Source organism: Pempheris klunzingeri, chromosome 7, assembly GCF_042242105.1.
Source record: "Pempheris klunzingeri isolate RE-2024b chromosome 7, fPemKlu1.hap1, whole genome shotgun sequence".
NCBI lineage: Eukaryota > Metazoa > Chordata > Actinopteri > Acropomatiformes > Pempheridae > Pempheris > Pempheris klunzingeri.
Window position 1 is genome coordinate 23,168,971 of NC_092018.1, and position 12,734 is coordinate 23,181,704.

The 12,734-nt window shown below is 41.0% G+C and overlaps 1 protein-coding gene across 1 annotated transcript in view; it reads left to right on the forward strand.

Annotated features, from left to right (window-relative positions):
- cacna1ba (calcium channel, voltage-dependent, N type, alpha 1B subunit, a) overlaps nucleotides 1–12,734 on the forward strand; it is a 134,429-nt gene that overhangs the window by 52,233 nt on the left and 69,462 nt on the right. The window contains exon 7 of the mRNA XM_070833487.1: nucleotides 9,565–9,668. Within this exon, the coding sequence (XP_070689588.1) occupies nucleotides 9,565–9,668 (104 nt within the window). The remainder of the gene's footprint in view (nucleotides 1–9,564; nucleotides 9,669–12,734) is intronic.

The following is a 12,734-nucleotide window of genomic DNA, read 5'->3' on the forward strand; positions in this document are numbered from 1 at the left end:
CTAAATCACAATACAGAATGTGTGCACATGATTGCAGCAGGTGACATTTTTTGCAGAACCTCTTCCATATGCTAGTACATGTCCTTATGTCTGGTGGGGTCTGTTATCTTGGCGGTCTGCAAGTGCTGCACTGTGCCACTCAGCGTCTCATTGGGCCTCGTTTCACATAGAGGGGGGCACTTTTCCAGCGCTTGTCAGGCCTCGTTAGGGTCAGTTGCAAGAGTCCCCCCGGTGACACAGTATCCACTCACCTGTAAACAGCAAACAGACTTTCAGATGCTATCAGATGAAGCTCTGGAGAGCAACATGTTTACAAGGTGGCTAGAGGACAGCAACAACAAGACACAGTGCAGACCATTCACTGCCACTTTTCATCCAGCGCTGCTACAGCGCCCGTCTGTCCTTGTCTCCTCAGTGTGCTTACAGATATATTGAGTTAAAGAAAAACAGTTTCCTTGCAATACTATATGTTTTTGAAATGAAAGTGTCAGGTATCATCAGTCTTAGTTCAAGTCTAAACATAAAACTGAGTCACTACCTGTTATTTCCTGGTCTTTTCTCCAATCTCCCAGGCAGTATGGGTGTGGTATTGCTGTTGAACTGATGGCTGTCCTCGGGCTAACACTTTTAGGGACAAAACGGTGCTACTAATAGCTTTTCCTTTGCCTTGTGTGCTTTCTCCATTCTGTTAGCCAATGTCTGAGGCAGCTCAACCCAACACCAGCTAATGCACTAACACGCCCACCCAGCCCTCTGCAGCCACTTCTAGCGCAGAGCTACATTATGACAGATCATTTTACCTTTGTAATGTTCATCATGCCCCCCAGCCCCCTCCCATGTTAATACGTCCACCTAGGTGTCTGTCATGATGCGTACTGGTGGCGATCATCATTAAACAAACAAATAAAAAAACAATTTAGAAAACTAAGTTCTCTGAAAAGACACCAGTTTTACAACTTAGTACAACTTCAGCTTGCCATGAATGTCCACTGTTATTGCTTTTAAGTGTGAATAAAAGATACAGCATGCAAAAACCAGTTGCATATGTAACGTGTAAATGGTCTGCACTCAAATAGCCTTTCCCACAAGCACTTTGGCACTACATTCACATTCACACAAAATTCATACAGGCAGGTTGCTGATAGAAAATAAGCGTTCACACACACTCACAGTGATTGAGGGCACTACCACACGTCCTTCACTTGTTTGAAGTCTAAAATTGGAAAAAAACTGTTTGATAGCCAATGCTAGCTTAACTGTTATTGTTCTAACTGAAAGTGTTCACGTTATTCTTATTCTGGCATTTTGGCAGTTACCACACAAATTCAGGTCCATTACAGTCACCCTCTGGACCGGAGCAGGACCGACTCTGAATTGCATGTAGATCGAGATGCCAAGTTTGGTTTCAATCACATTTGTAATGTGATCAACTGGCTGTCTGCGTGTAAATGACAGTGTCTTCAATTTCATCTGGATTTTATTCGAATACAAGACATTTGAAATGGCAAATCTAAAATGGGCCTTAGATATAACAATCACTTCTCAATAGCTTCCAAAAATAAGAAAAATAACTTCATATTTAATGGGAACAGCTACATACACTAGTTGTTCACTGATGACACAACATTAATCAGAATCAGAATCAGAATCAAAATTCCTTTAATAATCCCCAGGGTGAATTGCTTTTGTTACACACAGCTCCAAAAGAATAAGAATAAACTTCAAACACAAAAGTAAAAATATAAATATATAAAAGTATATAGTAATGAGAGTGTAATTGCTGACAGGGGCAGAGTTAGTCATGCCTGGCATTTTGAAAATATATTTATCTGATTGAGGATCACAAATGATACTGTGGGCAGCTTTGCACTGTGGCTGTAATTAGCTGCAGAGACTAACAGGACAAGCTGTTACGGTGATAATCTAAATATCACAGAAATAGTAAATCACTGTTGGTTAGCTACAGCTGTCTAATTATGCAGGTGACAGCTGTCATGTCAACAGTCACTGGCTCAAACTTCACTTCTCACAGCTTGTTAAGATATTAATAATGTAAGTTATAATTTGATTTGTGGCTCCCGTGATTATAAACTTTATCCACTCAAACTTAGATTTTTTGATTTTTATGCAGTGAAGTCTGTAAAGTCAAGGTACTGCATATCCTAATGCTCTCCATGCCACTGTAATCCATTTTCCAACCATCAGTGGCAGCACTGAGCATATTGCTGCTGGGCAGCACTAGCTTGTTAGCAACACAGATATACTGCACTGTATTGGATTTCTTCATGCTATTGGTACTGACTGTTAACCACCTTTTCACCATCCATCCATCCATTATCCATCCATCCATCCATCCATCCATCCATCCTCCCTTGCTTGGAGCAGCAACTCGATCCCAAAGGGGGGCAATCCACCGTTTTCCAGCAGAGAACCATGGCATCCAGACTGCTTCACACTCAGCTGCAAACCCCCACAGCAAAAGCCAACAGAACCACATTGTTTACAAAAAGCAGAGATGCAATTCTGAGGCTCCCAAACCGGACACTCTCCTCACCTCAGCTGTGCGTTAGATCCTGTCCATGAATATCGCAAACAGGATCAGTGACAAGGGACAGACTTGGCGGAGTCCAACACCAACTGAAGACATGTTTGACTTTGTGCTGAGAATGTGGACACAGCTCTCACTTTAGTTATACAGGGACTGGATGGCTTGTAGCAACGAACCCGGTACCCCATACTTCAGCAGTACCCCCACAGGATTCACAGAGGGACACGGTCATAGGCCTCCTCCATGTCCACCAAGCACATGTAGACTGGATGGGCAAACTCCCACGACCCTTCCAACAACCCTGCAAGGGTAAAGAGCTGGTCCACTGATCCACGACCAGGACGGAATCAAAATTGTTCCTCTTGAATCTGAGGTTTCGGCAATCGGTCGAAGCTTCCTTTCCAACACCCTGGAGTATACTTTCACAGGGAGGCTGAGCAGTGTGATACCCCAATAATTAGAACGCACCTTCCGGTCCCCTTTTTTAAAAATGGGACCACCACCCGGTCTGCCAATCCACTGGTACTGTGTCCGATTTCCATGCGACATTGTAGAGGCATGTCAACCATAATAGCCCAACAATGTCCAGAGCCTTCAGCATCTCAGGACGAATCTCATCCACCCCTGGCGCCTTGCCACCAAGGAAGTTCTTAACTACCTTGGAGATCTCCATATGGGATATGGGTGAGGATTCACCCAAGGCTTCAGACTCTGCCTCCTCCACAGATGACATGTTGATTTGGTTTAGGAGTTCCTCAAAGAGCTCTTTCCACCACCCAACAATAACCCCAGTCTGGGTCAGTAGTTCTCCCCCCTTGTTGAACACACTGCCACCTCGACCAGCACCGCCAACCCTCTTAACACAGCTCCTAGCAGCCGCCTCTGAAATGGAAGCTTTGTACATGGCCCACTCGGATTCCATGTCTCCAACCTCCCCTGGGATGTAAGAGACATTCTTCCGGAGGTGGGATTTGAAGACCTCCCGGACAGGGGCCTCCACCAGATGCTCCCAGCACACACTCACTACACGTTTGGGTTTAGCAGGTCTGTCCAGCAACCTCTCCTGCCATCCAGTCCAACTCGGCTGGTGATCAGTTGACAGCTCTGCATCTCTCTTCCCCCAAGTGTCCAAGACATACGGCCGCAGATCTGTTGACACAACTTCAAAGTCGATCATAGATATTTGGCCTAAGCTGGTCTGGTACCATGTACACTTAAGAACCACCCTGTGCTTGAACATGTTCGTTATGGCCAATCCATGCCTAGCACAGAAGTCCAATAACAAATCACCACTCTGGTTCAGATCAGGCAGGTCGCTCCTTCCAAACACCCTCTTCCTGGTTTCTCCATCCTTAGCCTCGACAGCATTGAAGTCTCCCAGTAGAACTATGGAGTCCACAGATGGAGCCCCTTCCAGGATGCCATCCAGGGGCGCCAAGAAGGCCGGATGCTCTGAATTGCTGTTTGGTGCATAAGCACACACAACAGTCAGAGCCTTCCCCCCGGCAACATGTTGTCAGATGGAGGCAGCCGCCTCGTTCACTGGGGAGAACTCTAGCTGAGCCAGCGCACAGAGTCTTATATACCTTTTGTATGTGCTCACTTGGAAGAACACTTATGCAGAAATCTGGTTCAGATGTGAGAGTGGCTGGATAGCATCAACAGGATGTCCATTAAACAAATCAATTCTGTCTTTCTCTCTCTCCTTCGCTCTCTGTCTTTCACGCACACACATACACAGGGTTCAACCTGTATACCAGCACTAACGCTTTCAGATATTAGTCACTGCTATTCTGTCATGATATTGAATATCATTACAATGTTGTCAATCTCTAAAAGTTTTGACATTTCCTTTGTTGAACATAGATAAACGTGTGTGTGTGTGTGTGTGTGTGTGTGTGTGTGTGTCAGCAGAGTCAGTCAGGTCTGCAGTGAATGTTCAGTATGACCAACCGCTGGTGAGAAAATAAATGCCACATCACCTCAAGAATTAAGAAGAGTTCTTGACTTTAGTCTACCAGCAGCTGAGGTTAGTGACAGAGGTTTACCCTGATGTTAGCTTCAGCTTTGCCCTGAAGCTGTAGTGTCTCCCCTGTGATTTCAGACCAGTCTGAAGGATGAGGCGGGTTGTTTCAGACACAGCCTTCTACACACAAGCTTGTGTTGAAATAATGTCACTCCATACCGTAAAACATCCCGCTGATGGAATAATGAGACAAGATAAAAGTCTTCAATATCAGGACTTTTATTGATGAGTAGATGTGAAACAGAGCGTCTTTGGTTTTCCTCTTTTAGTTAGCATGTACCCAAAAGTGTTTTTAGCTATTGCATATGTTAAATAGTACTTAGTCATAATCCACAATTTCCTCTTTAGTGTTTAGTACGACCAAGTAAAAGGTGAATTGAGAAGACGGAGGGTTTACTAAAATGAATGTGATCAACTGTACATATTAGACGACATAGTGACTTAATTTAAGCAAAGGTCACTTGTCCTGGTCTAAATAAACAATTCTATGTGTTTGAGCTTATGTTTTCAACGGACACACCTGTGAAAGATTCTCCTGTAGGCTTAAACATTTACTTTGAGAAACACAACATTTGCATCTTTCATGTTATTTTAAGTCTTTTGGTGGTTGGACATCCTGACTTATTTTAAAGAATCTTATCAAGTTGAACTACTCAGTAAGTAGTATAGGAACTTCTGTCCATATGTCAAAGTGCCTATAAATTGCTTCCAAAGTGTGTAGGTGTGAGAATAAAACACACTTATTGTAGACAGGTGTTTGTCAAATGAATGTAATTGAAATAGTAGAGCTTGTATTTTCAGAGAGCCCTCTCAAGCTATTCCTGGAATTCACATCATCTTTAAATTCTTTTTATATTAGCTGAGCCAGCACACAGAGTCTTATGTAGCTTTTGTTTGTGCTCACTTGGAAGAACACTCATGCAGAAATCTGGTTCAGATGTGGGAGTGGCTGGGTAGCATCAACAGGATGTCCATTAAACAAATCAATTCTGTCTTTCTCTCTCTCTTTCACTGACACACCACACACACACACACACACACACACACATATAGGGTTCAACCTGTATACCAGCACTACCCCCTTCAGATATTAGACACTGATGTTCTGTGATGATACTGAATATCATTAAAATGTTTTCAGTCTCTTAAAGTTTTGACATCCCCTTTGTGCTGAAGATGAAATCACAGCATAGTAAGTTGTGTCCACATGTGATATAGTTTATATTGTTGCATTTGCCCATCTTTAATGTTATCTCTTGGCTGCACTGTGGTTTTTACTGAAAAGTCTTAAAATGGGGATTGGTCCAGCTCTGTCAGCCTGAGCTGAGCTCCACTGGACTGATTGCACTATTGATAGAACAGGTTAAATGTTTAAAAATAGCTCTTTGGGGGGCAGAGATGGATGATGAGGCCATGCAAGGCTTTACATGAGCTACCTATTATCTCCGCGGTGACAGTTTCAGGTTGTGGAAACCTTTCTACATAGAGATACTGTACATGTACTGAAATATAATATCATATAGTAAATCATGTCACCCCGGTACATAATCTTTGAATGGGATTATGAGATATCTTAGATGCAAAGTTTACATTTTGGTGGTGCTAAAGGAAAGCTTATGGGGTGTCCAGAAAGGGAATGATGCACCCCTAGGAAAGTGTGCCCAGCAAAGAGAATCTGCTAGTTAGATTCTTCTGATGGAACCAAAGGAAACATTACGATTTGTCCAGGGGGAAACATGAATGCATTCAGCAAACTTCACAACAATCCAGCAATATTTTCCCACATGGACCACAGTATTGGTGAATGGGAAATTTAAACTTGAACTGCACTTGCAGACTTGGATGCTTAACAGGCACATTCCCGGGAAATCCATAATTCATCAAGTCTCCGAGGTGCTTCGAGTTCATTCTCCATTGACTTCCAGAAAGTCCGCTTGGAGTGCAGACTAGACAGTGTGTGAAAGATTACTCATAGTTCATAGTATTGTGTCTGTGATTATGTAAAAAACAAGAGTGTCAAAACATCAGTTTCTTCAATTTCTAATGCATATGTTTTATGGATGTAATGAGGTTTGATATATGAATCACTGGTTGTGGTTTGTGATATCAGATTTTTGGAATAATTTAGCCTAATATGATTATATATTAGGCTAAATATTGCACAAATCTTACCATTGTCAATACTATTAAATTAGTATTGACATGCTATACTATTATACTACTAATTGTCAATACTGTAAGATGCAGTGAAGGGAACTTGATTTTGTATCCATGGAAACGGGTGAAGTTTAGTATCATGTCGTATTGAACTTTTTATCCCCTTGCAGACTAGACATGATGACAGTGACACCTCACATTAGCTTTGAAGTGACTGAGATGTTAGTAATAGTTCAAATAGCAATAAGAGAAATTGGAGGAATACTCTGGGGAGCATACACTAGATATCCACGTATTGAATCATGAAGAAAGGATGTTGCTGACAGGAGAGCCATGATCCTGTTATCTTGGATGCTGGAATATTCAGTCAATATGACCGCTCACCCCTCCACCCCCCCGGCATGAGAGGATCAATCTCAACAAGTGACATTGATTCTTCAGTCATCTGTAGTTGGGTTTATCTGCCACAATCAGTGCTGTTTCACACTTGGGCAGTGTCCATGTAAGGAAAATTCCCTTCTGAACTCATTCAAGTAACTCAAATTTTAGTGCAGTTCTATTCTGATCTCCTTCCAGATCCTTGAGGTCCTCACCCTGTGAATGTGAGCCCAGAGGGTCTAACTCACAGAGGCTGTGACCTCAAATCTAGATGATGTCCATCATTTATTAAACATGTCCCTATAAAGCAGCCTAACATACTGTATTTAGTTTGACACCCACCCACTAATAGAGGAGGTTAATGGCTAATGCTTAATGCACTAGTTGTTACCCCCACCCCCTACTGTACATTGATTAACAGGGTTAGAGATAGAAAGGTATATGAAAGACTGGTCTGACATTCAATAAGATAGATTTCATTCATTCTAATTTCAGGATGCTGTGACAAGTAAATTGTCACAGCATCCTGAAATAATAATGTCAACCTGTCAGTGGCAAAAACAAGCACTTTCAGCGGACGTACTTCGATCCAATGGATTACGTAGCAGCTGTTGTAGCCCGTTTGGTGGCTGCCATCTGACGCGATCTACTGGACCATTTCCAAAACCTCTTGCACCTACCTGTCATTAAGGTTTCAAAATCTGTAAATATAGGGCCTAGGTTTAAAAAACCTCCTCCTTTAAGGTAGTAGCTCCTAGCAACCACTAGTACTGCTTCAATGTCAGCTGAAAATAGCAGTAAACGTGCTCCAGATGACGTTTCTTTTCTAAAACTTTCAAATGTATTGTCACTTTATACATATTTTTCCTTCACTGATTGTTTTTGCTTATTTTCCTGTCATTTGTAGTCTATCAAGCCATACTGTATGTAAGCATTGTAACCTCTAATTAAGCTGGATAATACCTCTATTGTGTAGAGGGAACAATTATCGTGCTGCTTAGTTCAAAAAACAGTAATGAGACTGTTCCTTTGTCTGAGAAAACAATGAGCAAATCTATGGATGCAAAATGAAATTAACACACGCTTCTGAACGATGGAAAGGCATCACAATGGATTTCAGTAAATGAGTGCATCATCAGACAATTTCCAGCAATCAAATTAACCTCCTAAAGTAATAATCTGAGTGAGAGTACCCGCCGTAAAGAATTCTGCAAACATTAAAACAGTAGAAAGCCCTTGGGCAGGGTGGAAGTCACAATGCAGAACATGAGCCTCAGATTGTGACTGCTGCTTCTGTCATTACTGCTTCAACAGCAAACCGCACACAAACACACACCCAATGCCAATACCAGTTTTATTATCTTGTATTTCCAAAGGGAGCCAGTTATTTGACAGTAGAGACAGAGTAAAGTGAGAATAGTATCCATTAGTGAAGCACGGCTTAAGTCTCATAACTGAGTGAGGAGGCAAATACGGCTCAGCGCTTTGCTCCCATCAGCACTTCGTCAGCATTATCGGTCTTCTGAGGTATGGATGGTATCTTCGGACCATCAAGACGCAAAGCTGTAATGCATTATAACCCACTATGCAATGCATTTCTCTCAAAGTATTCTGCTTTTCATGGGTCTGTTTTCCCTCCTATGAAAGAAATCTTAATGCTACAGTATATTGTTATTTTAGTCAATTCTGTATTTCCAACTTTGTGTCAGTGGTTTGTGTTTGTCCCTTTCTTGTTTCAACATGACTGTGGCCCTGTGCACAAAGCCAGCTCCATAAAGAAATGTTTTTTTTTTTTTGTGGAAGAACTTGACTGGCCTGCACAGAGTCAACATCAGTGTTCTTGAGGCTGAGTGGGATATAATCCCCACTGCCAGCTTCATCATCTGTTGGAAAGACTGGACAGTGTTATAGCAGCTCATGCTCGTGGTTTAGAATCAAATGTAAATGATTTGTCTCACTGTCTACGAATCTCATGGAAACTTGATATCAAAGCCTGATATATCTTCTTCCTCTGTGCCATATAACGCCATTGTTGTCCAAAACCTATTAAAAACATATCAGTGAGCAACATTATTGCACTGGGTATAATGTTCCTTCATTACCATGAACAAACCCAGACCCACTGTCCTGCTGCCGGGAATACTCACTAGAACGCCAAATGGTGATTCATCCGCTGCTGAAAATAGTCCTCAGCAAATATACTATTTCCTCCTCTTTGAGTAATGCTGTTGTTGAAATAAAACTATATAATGTGAGCCTTTTTTATGGAATGTAAAAGTGCTACAGACAGAGTAGGGAAGTCAGAAAGTATTGGGAGTCAAACTCAGTGTTGATTTGGGTAATTTCATGGGATTGGTAGATAATAAGAGCAATATAGATAGACACTGGCCTTATCCTTTAACTGCAACAACACAGTAGTATTAACAGCCCTGTTCTTTGACTCTGTGTGTTTTAGGCCAACGATGCCTCAGGGAACACGTGGAACTGGCTGTACTTCATACCTCTCATCATCATTGGTTCCTTCTTCATGCTCAACCTGGTGTTAGGCGTGCTGTCAGGGTGAGTACAAAGTGTGATGATGACCTGAGCTGGGCTCTTCAAGAGTTCTTTACATTTGACTGACTCCACTCTTGAGGCCTTGCCTTTCTCAACATAAAATAAAACGAAAAACCGTTGCTATGGTATTTTCCCATATTTATCTAGCTGTCTGCTGTACTAAAGCATACTATTGCCAGAGGCTGTGCTGGTATGGGTGTAAGATAAGATGAGATAACATTTATTGATCCCTCAGTGGGGAAAGTTTGCTGTTACTGCAGCTCAAGGGGACAGAAATAGTTAAAGAAATAGAAAATTAAATGAACAAAATATATACAGAAGAATTATGTAGATTGTGGATTATTGCACAGTTGCCCAAGATTGGGTAGTAATAATAAAGTGCATAAGGTAGTGGTTGTATTGCTACAGCAGTGGAGTAGTGCATGTGACACGCAGGTAGCTTATGTGCCATTTTGTGTATGCCAACGTCCAGATGCCCATGATGATGTGTAATGGTGGCTGGGGCTCAGAAGTAAAAGGGGGCCATTCCCCAATCTAAAGATTGTTCTCCAGCCCCACCAGTCAGCATGTTGAAATGTTCTTGAGCAAGATTCTGTGTGTGTGAATGAACAGTCATCTTCTCAAGTGGACTACTCCACTGAATGAGTGAATGCAGTTTAAAAGTGCTTTCAGTGGTCAAAAAGACAAAAGAAAAGTGGATTTACCGTAAGTATTTTTTCACATTATAAATGAGGTAAAAGCTAAATACAAAACAACATGTCAAAATGTGTGCACAGATTCTCCCCCTCTGTCTGATGTGCTAATGACTGTAGTTGGCATTGGAGGAGATAAACACGGTTTAATCCATTCCTTAGACTTTCGCTCCTGTGCTTTGGGTCTTCATAAGGCGAAAAAGGACACCACCTTCCCACCCTTGAGGTGCTGAGCACACTGTTTGCTACAGCCCCATGCACACTGCTTTAACAAGTTCAAAGTTTGAAAAGTCGCTAAACAGCTGCTAAACTATGACTGGACAGTTGCTGTTTAGCATGGGCTTTGCAAATATTAATTGTACGAATGATTGTAGTTATCAGATTACTAACTCAGAGATGTTACTGTTAAAATATGAAATTCTTGCACTCAAACATCGCACACTTCAAGATTTTCTCCTTCCACAGTGTGCGCTCCTCTTGCATTTACTAATTTAGGCAAACTGCAAATCTATGGCAGCTCCAATGTAATATTCATGAGGTTTTATTAAAACATAAATTCACATTATTATACAAGTCTGCTCCACCAAGAGCAGACTTAATGCTGTACACGGTGTGCAGAGCCTGTCATTGTGATTCTGTGGTATTCACTCCCTTATTTATAAAGCAACACAAACTGTGAGTATGTCATCGCCATATCATGAGAGAAACCATGATTTTATGATCTTTTTTGTAAGATTGCTTCGCAGTCCCATCCTACACTCGTGCAACGTCTAACCTACAGTATGTCCATAGCAATTCATAGATTAAGAAACACTTATCATGGGTCAACTGTAACATGTGATCAAAAGCTCCTTGCATCTATAACTTACCTTCCTTTTTATCTTTCCTCCTCAGCTGTATGAGCTGCTAGCGGTCAACACTTGAAATACTTTTCCTATACAGCTTTAAACAACGCCATTTTGTTTCTTTCTTTTTCATGTTATAATACATTTTGAAAGGTTTATGTCTTCATTACTTAAAAAGTTTCAGTTCCAACACTTAACTAACTTATTAGTTAATTAATTAATTAATTAACCTACTTGTGCAATGACATATAACTTGGTGAACGGATACTAGTAGCGTAAATGAATGAACACAGACTTGTACTCATATTCACTCTCCTGTTATTTAATGTTAAGGTTATTAATTTTCGAAAGAAGCCACGGCGCTCTATGTTCCAGCTGGCTGGTCTGCCCTTCCTGATAAGGCAACATTTCTCTCTGCTGGTGTGAAATCTTTTTTCCCATTGTGCTTATTTCTGAAATCAAGGTGAGAGACTGACTGTCCCTCAAAGACTTCAGGTAATTTGTGGAACCTCTTCTTTTTTCGTAACCTTAATTCCTGCACCTACTTGCATGATAGAATAATGAATCAGAATATTTTCTGCTTTACTTAACTTTGACAGTAATTAATTGGGTGCTGTTGGGAGAGTTTTTTGATTAGAGTGAACAAACTGCAAAGTCAGCTCCACAGAGCCATTGATGTGTTTGTTTCACATTGCAATTTTCCTTGCAAGTTCTTTCTAGGTTATTTGTTTTCAGGTCACCGTGTAAGTTAATGCTCTAATCAGCTTTCCACAAGCTAAAGCAAGTTAGCAATTAGTTGTGTGGCACAAACATTGAGTGTTGTGGTTTGTTAAAGGCAGCCACGTATACATTCTTTCTATTTTTCTGTAGGTTTTAAGTTAAAAAAAAATTAATAGGTTGACAAATGACAAATAACATTTTTGAGAAATTTCTAATTCCATCATGGCACAGAAGCTGTCCAGTGTACCACATGGTGCAATGGTTCTTGGTGTCCCACAGAGCTTAATTTTAGATCTCCAGTTATTTTTATTGACATGTTTCTTTATTCCAAAATGCGGCATCAAAGATCTTAAACAAATCGAGGAAGTGTGACTACATCACCCTGATCTTATCCTCCCCACACTGTCTTCAGATTTATTTCGAAATCTATTTTAAAATGTAATTCATTACATTCAGTGCAAACTTGGTTTGGCCCCAAACTACATTTGTGTATTTCTGACTGATGAAATGAGGCATTCTGCTTCTTTACCAACAGTCCCTTCTTTTAACAGGTTTCTACAAACAAACATCTTCATTTGAATGTTTACAACCTCCAGCATGCCATTAACCACTCTCATGTCAGGGGATCATTTTGTTTTAACCTTAGTCTGGATATTAGTATAATGTCAAACAGACTGAACTGCCTAGCTTGTAGGTTTGCCATCTCATCACAGTATTTTACCTTAAATTTTATTTTTATTGTTTCTTTTCAATAATCTTTATATATTCTCCACACATTCACACACATACAATAGATCCATACTGTGTATGCA